The sequence below is a fragment of the Ranitomeya variabilis genome, chromosome 1, assembly GCF_051348905.1.
Source record: "Ranitomeya variabilis isolate aRanVar5 chromosome 1, aRanVar5.hap1, whole genome shotgun sequence".
Taxonomy (NCBI): Eukaryota; Metazoa; Chordata; class Amphibia; order Anura; family Dendrobatidae; genus Ranitomeya; species Ranitomeya variabilis.
Genome location: NC_135232.1, coordinates 747,964,835 through 747,979,517, shown reverse-complemented (window position 1 = coordinate 747,979,517; position 14,683 = coordinate 747,964,835). Strand labels below are relative to the sequence as shown.

General features: G+C 43.7%; 1 protein-coding gene across 1 annotated transcript in view; it reads left to right on the top strand.

Moving 5' to 3' along the window:
* Window positions 1–9,854, top strand: part of FRMD6 (FERM domain containing 6) — a 64,179-nt gene extending 54,325 nt beyond the window's left edge. Inside the window, exons 8-14 of the mRNA XM_077270167.1 lie at window positions 618–683; window positions 1,117–1,185; window positions 1,469–1,643; window positions 5,260–5,595; window positions 7,147–7,266; window positions 8,599–8,690; window positions 8,787–9,854. Coding sequence (XP_077126282.1) covers window positions 618–683; window positions 1,117–1,185; window positions 1,469–1,643; window positions 5,260–5,595; window positions 7,147–7,266; window positions 8,599–8,690; window positions 8,787–9,056 — 1,128 coding nt within the window. The 3' untranslated portion in view covers window positions 9,057–9,854. The remainder of the gene's footprint in view (window positions 1–617; window positions 684–1,116; window positions 1,186–1,468; window positions 1,644–5,259; window positions 5,596–7,146; window positions 7,267–8,598; window positions 8,691–8,786) is intronic.
* Window positions 9,855–14,683: the final 4,829 nt, after the last annotated feature.

The following is a 14,683-nucleotide window of genomic DNA, read 5'->3' as shown; positions in this document are numbered from 1 at the left end:
AGTGGAATATTCTTGAATGGCCAAGCCAGTCACCTGATCTCAACCCAATTGAGCATGCATTTCACTTGTTAAAGACTAAACTTCAGACAAAGGCCCACAAACAAACAGCAACTGAAAACCACCACAGTGAAGGCCTGGCAGAGCATCAAAAAGGAGGAAACACAGCGTCTGGTGATGTCCATGAGTTCAAGACTTCAGGCAGTCATTGCCAGCCAAGGGTTTTCAACCAAGTACTAAAAATGAACATTTTATTTAAAATTATTGAATCTGTCCAATTACTTTTGGTCCCTTTAAAAACAGGGTGGCACATGTTAAGGAGCTGAAACTCCTAAACCCTTCATCCAATTTTAATGTGGATACCCTCAAATGAAAGCTGAAAGTCTGAACTTCAACTGCATCTGAATTGTTTTGTTTAAAATTCATTGTGGTAACGTCTAGAACCAAAATTAGAAAAATGTTGTCTCTGTCCAAATATATATGGACCTAACTGTACTTAAACAATCTGCAGATATCATATCTGTGACTTAAATCCGTGGTAAACCGCAGACATTTCTATTGTACATGATTCCAAGGTTTCCCTTGTACTTGGCTAAATTTGCTAAATTCTGCCATTTTAGGATAAGAGGGAGGTGGACGCCTCATTGATTCTTGGACTTACATTAAGAGGAATCCAAATCTTCCAGGTCAGTATTGCTCCAGATATAAGGACATGTGTTGAAAGCCTGGTGTACAACTTCAGTTTTGAAGATTATGGGGATGATGGCAGGAGCACAGGGTATTTCAGGAGAGAAGCATACCTGTCCACTCATATCAATAAGATAGAGAGGACGGGGCTGTGTGTGCCAAGGATGGAAGCTACAGAGGGAAGGAGGAAATCATACACAGGTACTTAAGGCAGGGTTTCCAGCAGCACAGAGTATTTTAGAGAATGAATGTACGTACTTCAGTGTAGGTGTATGGGGACTGTGTAGGGAGACTTGTGCAGTTATGTGACTGGGATGAATGGAGAAGCACAAAGTGATGGCAAGGAGATGGTGTCCACAGCGCAGAGTATTTCAGGACATATGACTGTGATGTGTAGATTCTTATTAAGTTGGCGTTTCTATCATTTTCTAGAGTCTGGGCGATGAGAAGCAGCTTCTCTATGATTTCCCCTGGACTAATGTAGGAAAGTTAGTGTTTGTGGTGAGTAAACGGCAGCTGGATGTGTAACGTAACGAGCCAGCGGGATCATCCATTATGTATGAAGGCTGCGCTCCCCCCGACAAAGGCGCTGTCAGCACGACAGGACGGCGGGATTACAGCTCATGACAACTTAATGAGGACGTACCTGCTCACACTGCGCTTCCCTCACCTGTGATGTACATGGCACTCAGGACCTGGTGCCACATTGTGGGGGGGTGAGAACAATCGTTTCCGTGGTTACGGTGATACATTGTAACTATGTGACGTGTCTGATACTTCACAGGGAAAGAAGTTTGAGATTCTGCCGGACGGTTTACCCTCGGCCAGGAAATTGATGTACTACACGGGCTGCTCGGCGCGCTCTCGGCACCTGCTGCAGCTGCTCAGCAATAGTCATCGATTATACATGAATCTCCAGCCGGTCCTGAGACAAGTCCAGAGACTGGAGGAAAACGAGGGTGAGACGGACCAACCACCGGCTCAGGATAAGCAGCCCCGGCTCATGCCGTGCCGCTGCTCATTATAGCTTATAATTATATTATCTGGTTCGGAATGATAACTGTGCGAATACAGCTCTGGGCCCCTGGTTAAAGAGGTTGTTTCCTTCACAACATCTCCTTTAATGTCAGTGACGCTTTCCCCAGGGATCCCTAGCATACATCCACGAGCCCGGACCATCCAATCTGCTGTTGGCATCGGCCCATAGAAGGAAGTGCAGAGTTGGGTTTCTCGCTTTTTGACATCCATATTCCCATTATGCCATATTAAAGAGGCTCTCTATCATACGTTATAACTTATGTGAAGGGAAATGGGAAGGATTCCAGAGGGAGGAATAGAGAGCAGCATCCACATCGCACCGCCAGACCATTTATAGGGGTCCGGCCAGAAAGCACCATTTGGATCGCAAGTGATGCATAAAAGCATTTTAGCACACCCGGAAAATGAATACAGATTACACTGCAGACCATCTAAATACATAACATTCCCAAACATATGCAGACCCCAGAACACAAACACTAACTAAATACAGACTCATGGCTATACCCCTTCTTAAGGCCCCGTCTCACATAGCGAGATCGCTAGCGAGATCGCTGCTGAGTCACAAGTTTTGTGACGCAACAGCGACCTCCATAGCGATCTCGCTATGTGTGACACGTACCAGCGATCAGGCCCCTGCTGCGAGATCGCTGGTCGTGTCGGAATGGCCTGGACCTTTTTTTGGTCGTTGAGGCCCCGCTGACATCGCTGAATCGGTGTGTGTGACACCGATCCAGCGATGTCTTCACTGGTAACCAGGGTAAACATCGGGTTACTAAGCGCAGGGCCGCGCTTAGTAACCCGATGTTTACCCTGGTTACCAGCGTAAATGTAAAAAAAAAAAAAACAATACATACTCGCCTTCTGATGTCCGTCAGGTCCCTTGCCGTCCGCTTCCTGCTCTCACTGACTGCCGGCCGTACAGTGAGAAGTGAGAGCACAGCAGTGACGTCACCGCTGTGATCTGCTCTCACTGTACGGCCGGATCTCAGTCAGAGCAGGAAGCAGACGGCAAGGGACCTGGACACCGAAAGGCGAGTATGTACTGTTTGTTTTTTTTGGTAACCAGGGTAAACATCGGGTTACTAAGCGCGGCCCTGCACTTAGTAACCCGATGTTTACCCTCGTTACCCGGGTGCTGCAGGGGGACTTCGGCATCGTTGAAGACAGTTTCAACGATGCCGAAGTCGTTCCCCTGATCGTTGGTCGCTGGAGAGAGCTGTCTGTGTGACAGCTCCCCAGCGACCACACAGCGACTTACCAACGATCACGGCCAGGTCGTATCGCTGGTCGTGATCGTTGGTAAATCGCTTAGTGAGACGGGGCCTTAACTCCTATATAAAGCGCAGAAGAGATCCCCTAAACACATGCAGTCTTCAGGCCAGACACCTAATGAAGTCTAGGCTACCTAAACAAATACAGACTCTACATCTGCCCCCTCTAAACACATACAGACACCAGACCATCGCCAAAAGTAATAACACCCTAGAAATTGTTCCAGAAAATGAAGTATTTCTCCCAGAAATTTCGAGCAATTCCTCATGTTTTGTTATACACAGGTTTATTTCCTTTGTGTGCATTGGAGCAACGAAAAAAAAAAAAAACAGGAAAAAAGCCAATTGAACATAATTTCTCACAAAACCCCAAAAATGGGTCAGGCAAAGTTGTTGGCGCCATCAACTTAATATTTGGTCATGCCCTTTGGAATAAATAACTGCAATTAATCATTTCCTGTAACCATCCACAGGCTTCTTACACCTCTCAGCTGGAATTCACCACTTTCTTCTTTTGCAATCTGCTCCCGCTATCTCACATGTGAAGGCGTCTTCTCCCAATAGCAATTTTAAGATCTCTCCACAGGTGATCAATGGGAATTAGATCCAAACTCATTCCTCTTCAGAACTCTCCAGTGCTTTGTTTCCATCCATTTCTGGGGGCTTCTTGAAGTATGTTTGGGGTCATTGTCCTGTTGGAAGACCATGACCTTGGACGTAAATCCAGTTTTCTGGCACTGGGTGCTACATTGCCACCCCAAATCCTTTGGTAATCTTCTGATTTCATGATGCCTTGCATGCAGACAAAGCCCTCAGTGCCAGAGGATTTGACTGTAGGGACTGTGTATGTACTGGTTATATACAGTGAAGGAAGTAATGATTTGATCCCTTGCTGATTTTGTAAGTTTGCCCAAAGACATGAACAGCCTATAATTGTAAGGGTAGGTTAATTTTTACATTGAGAAATAAGTATTTGATCCTTCTGGCAAACAGGACTTAAAGGGACTCTGTCACCTGAATTTGGAGGGAACAATTTTCAGCCATAGAGGCGGGGTTTTCGGGCGTTTGATTCACCCTTTCCTTACCCGCTGGCTGCATGCTGGCTGCAATATTGGATTGAAGTTCATTCTCTGTCCTCCGTAGTACGTGCCTGCACAAGGCAATCTTGCCTTTCCGGGTGTGCTAAAATGCTTTCATTCATCACTTGCGATCCAAATGGTGCAAGTACAGCAGTCAGATGTTTTTTGTAGTTGATGATGAGGTTTGCGCACGTCAGGATGAATTTTGGTCCACTCCTCTTTGCAGATCATGTCTACATCATTAAGACTTTGAGGCTGTAGCTTGGCAGCTTGGAGCTTCAACACCCATCCATAAGTTTTCTATGGTATTAAAGTCTGGAGACTGGCTAGGCCACTCCATGACCTTAATGTGCTTCTTTTTGAGCCACTCCTTTGTTGCCTTGGCTGTATGTTTTGGTTCATTGTCTTGTTGGAAGACCCAGCCACGACCCATTTTTAATGTCCTGGCAGAGGGAAGGAGGTTGCCGCTCAGGATTTTACAGTACATGGCTCCATGCATTCTACCATTGACGCGGTGAACTAGTCCGGTGCCCTTAGCAGACAAAAGCCCCCAAAATATAATGTTTCCACCTCCATGCTTGACAGATGTGTACATATATGATTATTGCAGATCCATTAAACTAATAGGGAACCAAGATCTGAGCCTCCAAAAATGTAGACCCCAAAGCCAAACTTTGTAAAACCAAAAAACACAGCTTAAAAAAGTTACACCAGAACAGCCCCCTCGCATGTTTATAGACCCCCATATTAATGACCTTAGACTGGACCCTAAGCCGCCCTCTCACAGACCTCACACTCCTGTTCACATAGTGATCCCTCCCCGTTCTGTGTCAGGACTTTCTGCAGTGCCTGGGAACAGAGGGGTGCAGGAACTTGGAATGAGGTGGCGTGCACAGCTTTTTGACAACTTTTAGGGGGAAGATCCTGTCCTTTTTTTCCAGAAGTCTCCTTGTCATTGTTGGAGAGTTGACAAATACAGTCCCACCAGACATAAGACTTCATAAAACTTGGTAGCTTAGTGCCTGCCTCCATCCATTGCCCATCAGCCATGAGCGATGGTAGGACACCCTCTCTTATGTCTTCCCCAGAGTTAGTGGGGACGTTTAGCAGGTGTTACTACAACCCTACTTGAAGATAATCTCTCTCAAAATGGTAGAAAATGAGAATTGTTATTGATTTTACAGAGAAGAAGCAATACAGGGAGTCCTACATCAGCGACACATTGGATCAGGACATGGATCAGCTGGAGAAGAGGTCGAGAGCGAGTGGAAGCAGTGCAGGGAGCGTGAAACAAAAGAGGCTCTCCCGGCAGTCCACGGCCAGCCACAGCAGCTCGCACACCTCAGGGATAGAGGCGGACACCAAGCACAGGGACATCGGAGCAGAGGACAGCTTCTCTGGGACATCACTGCACCGCAAGCTGAAAACCTGCAGCTCCATGACCTCTTACAGCAGCTCCCACACCTCCGGGGCAGAGAGTGCCAGCAAAGACAGGCTGGAGGATGACTCGCAAGATGATGGTAATCTACGCTGATAGCCCTGCCGCCTCCTGCACATCAGTCACATCCACACTGCTAACATGGGCCACAACAACATAACAAAACATTGGCTCGAAACTGGGGTATAGTAGATCTCTGAAAATCTGATTTTGGTAGATTAGCTCAAGTCATGGGGAGTGGAGCAAATTTGATTTGTATCAACTGATTATTGAAGACTGAAATAATTTCAACCTATGATTATTAGTTGATTGTTACCAAAAGTTGCTGTGAAGAGAGGCAGCAGATCTGCTATGTGTGGCAAAGTACAATTATTTTAATAGGACACATTTAACTGCCCTATAAACACTTTACTACAGTCATGTGCACACAAAGCATAGAAAGGCACATCAGTGGTATACACTACCAGTGTGTCACAGGTGAGAGTGCTGGCCTAGCTACACTGACTGATACTCAAACTGGTAATATATATATATTTTTTTTAAATTACCCATTTTTGATGTGCAGAACTTCTATTCAGAAAAAAAATGCAGGAACCGCCATGGGTACCTGACAAACCCCATTATAAGCCAATATAATGTACATTCAGATATTTCTGAAAATTGATCAGTATGATGCTAACGTGACCTTCACCTGTTCATTGTATTAAATAAATTAATTCATGAAAAAAGTAAATAAATTAAATCAGCCAGGACCGGGTTAGAAAAAAAATTATACTTGCCTCTCCTCTGCCTTCACCGTACTTAACACAATCGGCGCTGCTATGTTCTGTCTTTCATTCAACCTGGTCTTACATTGACTGGGTCTCGTCGTCACATGGAGCGCAATGAACTTCACTTCCGTGCGTCACTTCCACATGACATTGTGGTGCCTAGTGATTGAAAGACCTGGCCAGAAAGAAGATGGAAGACTCAGTCAGGGGTCTTTCTTCCGAAGTAAATTGCAAAGAATTCTGATTCCGGTGAATCCAAATTTGTTTGTAATATTTGAGGCTGACTCGACTCTGAACCCTTCCATGATTTACCTGCTTCTAGAAGTACCGGAAACTGGCCAAACCCCCTGTCCCTGGAGAGGGAAAAAAAGACAATTTGGGTATGTTCCCGTGGGTCACATACAGCATTGGCAAAATAGAGATGTGGAATTTGTTGCAGAAATGACACATGACACAGATGCTTAATTAATGCGGCAGATTTTTCTCCAAGTGTTTGGATGACTTTTTCACAAAATCCACAACGGTATTAAGATGGTGCGGATTTTCCATCTTAGAGAAAATTTGCAGCTGAAATCGCCCGTTGCTGTGGATGTGAGATTGCGTCAGTTTATGCTACAGATTTTCAATGCAATTTCACCCATTGCAACAAAATCTGCACCATCTGGTGTGTGTTTTGCTCCATGTACACAGAGCTAAAGTGTGGCAAGGAATGACAGACTGACGTCTGGTAAGTGATCAACTAGAGGTTTTTTTTGGCAAACTTATGTAACCTGTGGGGTGTTCTATGTAAAATTCCTAGGTGGGGGAAGAAGCCTTTGAAATATGTTAGTACCTTCAATAAACTATTGTGATTTTTCTCGCAGAGATCGAGATGCTGGTAGATGACCCTAAGGACATGGATCTGCCTCTGGATATTAGCCCTGACCTGTGTATTTACATCACGGAAGACATGTTGGTCTCGCAGCAAACCAATGGTTATTCTGGTGCGTGTGCAATAAGCAGCTTTTTTTTTTTTCGTAAGGTTCCCTACCTTTCACTATCATCATTTGAAATGCTTTCACATATTAGGTCCCACCGATGCCAAATGAAAGGAATTACACCTTAGGCCACTTTCACACTAGCGTCGTACTACGCACGACAAATTGCGTCGTTGCGACGTACCGACGCAAGCAGTGAAAGCGCCGCACAACAGGGGCAGCGGATGCTGTTTTTCAACCCATCCGCTGCCCCATTGTGAGGTGCGGGGAGGAGGGGGCGGAGTTCCGGCCGCGCATGCGCGGTCGGAAATGGCGGACACGACGCACCAAAAAACGTTACATGCAACGTTTTTTGGTGCCGACGCAACCGTCGCACGACGGTTTCGACGTGTGGCAATGCGTTGCAATGCGTCGTTAATGTTAGTCTATGGACTAAAAACGCATCCTTAAAGCAATTTTGCAGGATGCGTTTTTTATCCACAACGACGCATTGCGACGTGCAGTGCACGACGCAAGTGTGAAAGTAGCCTTAGTTCTACTAAATCAAGCTGAGCTGCAATACCAGGCTCAACCTGTGGGCAGGTGTGCTGCTGTTTCTGGGAGAAAGCAGCCACCTATCCATGACTATGTATTAAATTGTGTTAAAGAATTCTTCTTTTATTACGAAGTTGTATAAAAATAAAGCTACAAGGGGGAAAAAAAAAGACGGTGGCCCATTCCCCATTTTTGATGAAGCGACGGTCACATATGTATGGCGCCCCCTATTGAAATCAGTAAAAAAACAAGCAAATATCATCTGATTTATTTGGACTGCCTGTTGGTAAACCTACATCAAGGGTCACAGGGGCCTCAGCATCTCTTCTGTGACTGCCTTTTAGCATCCCTACATCAGGAGTCTGCGCATCTCTTCTCTGTGACTGCCTGTTGGGATCCCTACATCAAGGGTCACAGGGGTCTGCACATTTCTTCTCTGTGACTGTCTGTTGTGATCCCTACATCAAGGGTCACAGGGGTCTGCGCATCTCTTCTCTGTGACAGCCTGTTAGGATCCCTACATCAGGAGTCTGAGCATCTCTTCTCTGTGACCTCCTGTTGAGATCCCTATATCAGGGGTCTGAGCATTTCTTCTCTGTGACTGCCTGTTGGGATCTCTACATCAAGGGTCACGGGTCTGAGCATCTCTTCCCTGTGACCACCTGTTGGGATCCCTACATCAAGGGTCACAGGGGTCTGAGCATCTCTTCTCTGTGGCTCATGTTCTGGATGCCATAGTAGTCACGTGATGGTGATGTAGGAATCTGGCGTGCTATTAATATGGGCCCGCCTTCTCTTTTGTAGGATTAGTAGTCAAAGAAGTAGACTCGTCTACCTCCAGCTCTTCAGAAACCGTGGTGAAGCTCCGAGGTCAGAGCATTGACTCGTTGCCACAGGTGAGTTATGACGACCTCCCGCCTCATTGCATCCAGCCTTGGTTCTCTGATGATGCGCGATGAGGTTGTCTCCTTAAACTCAATATTGTTTTCCAGACCGCTCATAGGAAACCAAAGACCTCGACGGATCGGCACAGCCTGAGCCTGGATGACATCCGCCTGTACCAGAAGGACTTTCTGTGCCAGGACACTGCCCAGAGCTTCACCTTTGGCTGCGGCCACGACGCAGACAACAGAGGCCTTTACTGTAATGGGTGCCTTGCCCAGCAGTGTGTCACCATGCAGGAGCCCTTCGTGGCCAAGAAAGCCAGCAAATACTTTTCCTTGGACCTTACCCACGATGAAGTCCCGGAGTTTGTAGTGTGAACTGTCCTCTAATATCCCAGGCCTGGATGTCTGCAATCCCCTCCATTATCCTGTAGGAAGATTGGATCTTTCTACCTTTTTTATTTTATTTTTTTTGTTTTATACTTTTTATATTTTGATACTAAAATGAAAGTCGAGGGGACTTTCCTTTCTGTACAGCTTAATATTTTGTGTTGTATCAGATCAATACTAGGTACTGTGTCCACGCCAACGTAGACTCACCACATATGCCAAAGAGCTGCCGTCTGCGCCACAGAGGCGGGAGACGAGTGGTCTTCTCATATTCCTCAGAGTGAAAAGTATTTTTGTAAGTAAAAAGGATGGCACTGGGTTAGTAAGAATATTAATTATAGGGGCCCATATTAGGGGGCATATAGGGGCCCATATACTGTTCTGGACCCCTACACAGACCCTGGCATGGGGATGATATGTGGATGCCCAGTGCTCAGAATTCTGGCTCTGGAGCCACGGATTGGAAGTTATTGGGGCAGATTAATGTGGTTGCGATGCATTTTCATAGCTAAATCGTGATAAATAATAATTTAAAAAAAAACAGCGTGAGGATGTGTCCTTTGGCCATATTCACACTATGCGATCTGGAATCGCAGATCAAAAGGCTGAAATTTTTCTGTTTTTCAGTGATTTTAATTTTTTTCCCTTTTCTGGAAAAAAAGACTGCAGCTCAAACATATTGTGTGACCATGGGCGTAATAGTAAAATTATTTTTTGCCCAAAGCAAATAATCGCAGCATAACTCCCACTTTACCAGAGCAGTTAAAAAAATTAAAAAAAATGAAAGCAACTCTGATTTTTTTCGGAATTTAATTTTGCAAATAAAAGGAGTAGTCAATCCAGACATTATTTTGATGAATTATTTTGAGGTTCGGAAATGGGGTTAAAATAACTTAAAATATATATATTTTCGACACTTGTTCTTATGTTGCCGCCATAACAGCTCTCCCGATCCTTCACGCCGCTGTGATCTATGATTGAGACCAATCAGAAGGCTCAGATGACCGGTGCGGAGGATCAGGGGGCTCCACCGGCAATGGGTAAAAATAAGGTGGGAGTCATTTGTTAACCCCTTTTTTTTTAGTTTAGATTTGGACAGAATAGAATTTTAGAGAAATCTATCCGAATTATATTTTCGGGCCATTCGCTCATTCCTTCTTACTACGATCAAAAGACAAGTTTTTCTTGAATTGGCCCTGAAATCTTGGTCACGTCCTACAATCTAATAGAGTCCAGGCAGCACTATTCTTTAATAGTAATGGCCCCCTCTTACCTCTCGGGCCCCTATACAGGTTGTACATGTAGTAGGGATTGACTCTGCTCCCATATGGATATCTCTCCTAAAATAACAAGTGCCAAAAGTTTTGCTCATTCAGAGCCATAGAGATTGCAACAGTGCCACCTAGGGGAAAAAATCTGCTGTAAGAAAAGGATTTTGTATAAAGTTAAAGTTGTTTTATAGGGGTCCAGGAGTCCATCTCAGACCTCGATGTCACTGTGCCAAGGAATTTCTCTATATCAGGAATTGCTCCTCGTTTATAGCTCTTTAAAATTGTGAAAAATATGGGAAAAAAATGTGGAATATTTTTCATGGTAATTTTTTGGTATTTTCTACCTCTCTCGCCATCCAGCAGCTAAAAGCTAAGATCCACCTATTCCAGTGACTGCGACATGACGCTAGACCTATGCATCAGCCGCTATACTTTGTACCATATATGCAATGTCAAATTTGGTAAGAAAATTGGGTAATTATCTTGGCTGAAATTTAAAGCGACACTTCACCTTTAATGTATATGGTATATATTAGCAGTAAACGTGTCTTACTCTGTAATAAATATCCTGATTTTTTTTATATTTTTTTTTAACAAGTTTTAATTGTGTTTTTTTTTTTTTTTAAATTCTGAGTAAAACAGAAAAAATGTTACTTGGAAACCATCAGCAAGCACAAAACATGTTGATGGATTTTATTTATTTTTTTAATTATAATTATGGCTTGTGTAAACAGTTCATTCCACGCATCAATACCTGATGGCGGCTAATACTGCCCATCCAGGTAATCTTATAACCAGGACCCATTAGGGCCCAAAAGGATATATGACCTGAAGGTGGTACATGGCCCCTTAATTACTCACACCATGCTTTTTAAGCTTAGCTGTAGTTTAATTTTCTGTAGTCAAGTCTAGTGGTTTTTAAAGGGCCCCTTACCTTTAACGCCTGGGGGGGCCCTGATCGGTCTCATTAGGCCCTTGATTATGACATATTTTTGCACTTATCAATAGCATATCTTGTAATAATTTTCCCTTCTCTGCTGGTTTCATTATTAGTTTTAACTTGGAAACCATCAACAAGCTGATATTGGCGGTTTTTCTATTGAACAAGATCAGTCATCATCAGCTTGCTGATAGCCATTTTTCAATTTGGAAACTGTTTTCATTCCTTTTTAGCAGTTTTCTAACTTGGAGACCAGCAACAAGCTGCTGTTGACTGATATTGTATACTCTCTTTGTAGTCAATGCAGCACATCTGTAATACATCCACATTACCTTCTTTGCTGTTTTTGTTCATTTTTTTTTTTTTTTTACCAAAGAAGGTATTGTGGAAGTATTACAGATGTGCTGCATTGACTACAAAGAGAGCATACAATATCAGTCAACAGCAGCTTGTTGCTGGTCTCCAAGCTGGAAAACTGCTAAAAATGAATGAAAATAGTTTCCAAGTTGAAAAACGGCTAAAAATGAATGAAAACAGCAGAGAAAATAATGAAGATGTATTACAGATGTTCTGCACTGACTATGAAGAGAGCATAGAGGATCAGTCAGCAGCAGCTTGTTGATTGTTTCCAAGTTGAAAAACTGGTAAAAAAGAGGCAAAACAGGCGAGAAAGTAATGGGGATGTATTACAGATATACATTGACTATAAGGAGTGTAATTAAAGGTGAAGTTTCACTTAAAGATGTAATTCGGTGCCTGTATACATATATACCGCACTTGGCCATTGTTACCTCCTCTTTTCTTCTGATCCTTCTCTGACTGTAACCCGGAGCCTGCAGTGTTTTAGCATATACTGTAGTTTGCAGATATCTCGCTTGTAGTATAGATGTATATAATTATGGGTCTCATAGATCCTATGTTAAAGTCACCTATCCTACCCATTTTATATTCAATTAAAGGGATAATATATTTTATGTATTGTGCAGACAATCCATTAAATGATATTTGTACAAGAAGACTAACAACTTTTTTTTTTTTTTGCACAAAATCTATACTGAACCCATCAGTCGAGGAGTGAGGCTTCCAGCGAGGGTCCCAAAATGTGGTCATTTAAAGAGACACTAAATGTGCAAGATATGAATGGTTATTTTAAAGGGACACTAAAACTCCAAGCTCAACCCATCTACTGTTCCCTGTTATCAGCCATGAAGCCCCCCTCCCCTTGTGATCAGTGCTGAGAACCTTCCAATGGTTACAGCGGCTCGTCTTATGGCACAGTTCACAGGTTTAGTGGCTCTTTAAAAGATTAGAAAAATATGACTGCTTCCAAAAACAGTGCCACAACCGTAGATAGGTTGTATGCGGTAGTGCAGCTTGGCCCCATTTACTGCCTTGGCACTTAGCTGCAATACCTGACCCAACCTGTTGATAAGGTTGGCGCTGTTTTTTGGGAAACAAAGGCAATATCTGTATCATTTATATGTGAGAAGGAGAAGTGTCTGTCTACATTTTTTTTATTTGACCTGTCCTGCCCCAGCTGTGCGGCTGCTTGCCGTGCCTGTGTCACCACCAGGAATGGGGGGAATGGAGTGAGTGTGAACAGTTGCCATTGTTTCCGGACATGCCCTAGAGTCAGCGCCGGCTCCGCAGCTGCTGTTGATGATCTTGTGTCACGTTCTATATTTGACAGTTACATAGAAGAGCACAATGGATGCATACGCTCATCGAAAAGCCGTCAGACGGAATAAATTCTCGTGTCTCCGCAGTAGAGAGCCCACCCAACAAAAAAGAAAAAACATGGCTGATAACTTAAAATAAAATGCTACCGTCCTGTCCACACTTTTGTCTGGTATTGCAGTATTAACCCCTTACCCCCAAGGATGGTTTGCACGTTAATGACCGGGCCAATTATTACAATTCTGACCACTGTCCCTTTATGAAGTAGTAACTCGAACGCTTCAATGGATCCCGGTGATTCTGACACTGTTTTCTCCTGACATATTGTACTTCATGATAGTGGTAAAATGTCTTTGATATGACTTGTGTTTATTTGTGAAAAAAATGGAAATTTGGTGACCATTTTGAAAATTTCACAATTTTCCAACTTTGAATTTTCATGCTTTTAAATCACAGAGATATGTCACACAAAATACTTAATAAGGCCGGGGTCACACTAGCGATGAATACGGACGAGAACTATGCGATAAAACATCGCATAGCACTCGGACCAGTATTCATCTGTGGGGCAGCTCACATCACCGTTTTTTTACTCGGCCATTTTCCACTTGGGGTTATTTAGTTTGGAAAAACGAAGGCTAAGGGGTGATCTTATTATAATGTATAAATATGAGGGACAATACAGACACTTTTCTATTGACCTTTTTACTCGTAGACCTGAGACAGGGACAAGGGGGCATCCTCTACGTCTGGAGGAAAGAAGGTTTAAGCATAATAACAATACACGCGGATTCTTTACTGTAAGAGCAGTGACACTATGGAACTCTCTGCCATATGATGTTGTAATGAGTGATTCACTGCTAAAATTTAAGAGGGGACTGGATGCCTTTCTTGAAAAGTATAATGTTACAGGTTATATTATATACACTAGATTCCTTGATAGGGCGTTGATCCAGGGAACTAGTCTGATTGCCGTATGTGGAGTCGGGAAGAGCTTACTCTTTGCCACATGGGTTTTTTTTGCCTTCCTCTGGATCAACGTGTTAAGGCATGTTAGGTTATGCTATGGGTTGAACTAGATGGACAAAGTCTTCCTTCAACCTTAATAACTGTGTTACTATGTGTTCAACGTGCGAGTGAAATTGCAGCATACTGCGATTGTCACCGACACTTGGCCGAGTCTCGGCTCACTCGCACCCATATAAGCCTAAGGGTGCGAGTGAGAAAACGCACATCCCTCGGATATCATCTGAGTCATGTGCAATATACGCTGACTCCAGCAATGGAGGAGATGGAGAAATTCATTTCTCCGCCTCCTCCGCAGCTGTGCTCCGATCCGCTCTGTGCGAGAAATTCTGAGCACAGACGCATGACACTCGGCTCCCGCTTGCAGCAAAGCAGGAGCCGAGGGTCATTAGCATATCGCATCCGATGCCATACACTGGTATGACCCCAGCCAAAGTAACATTTCCCACATGTCTACTTTACATCAGCACAATTTTGGAGCCAATTTTTTTTGGTTAGAAAGTTTTAAGGGTTAAAAGTTGACCAGCGATTTCTCATTTTTACAACACGATTTTTTTTTAGGGACCACATCACATTTAAAGTCACTTTGAGGGGTCTATATGATAGAAGATACCCAAAAGTGACACCATTCTAAAAACTGCACCCTTGAAGGTGCTCAAAACCACATTCAAGAAGATTAACCCTTCAGGTGCTTCATGGAA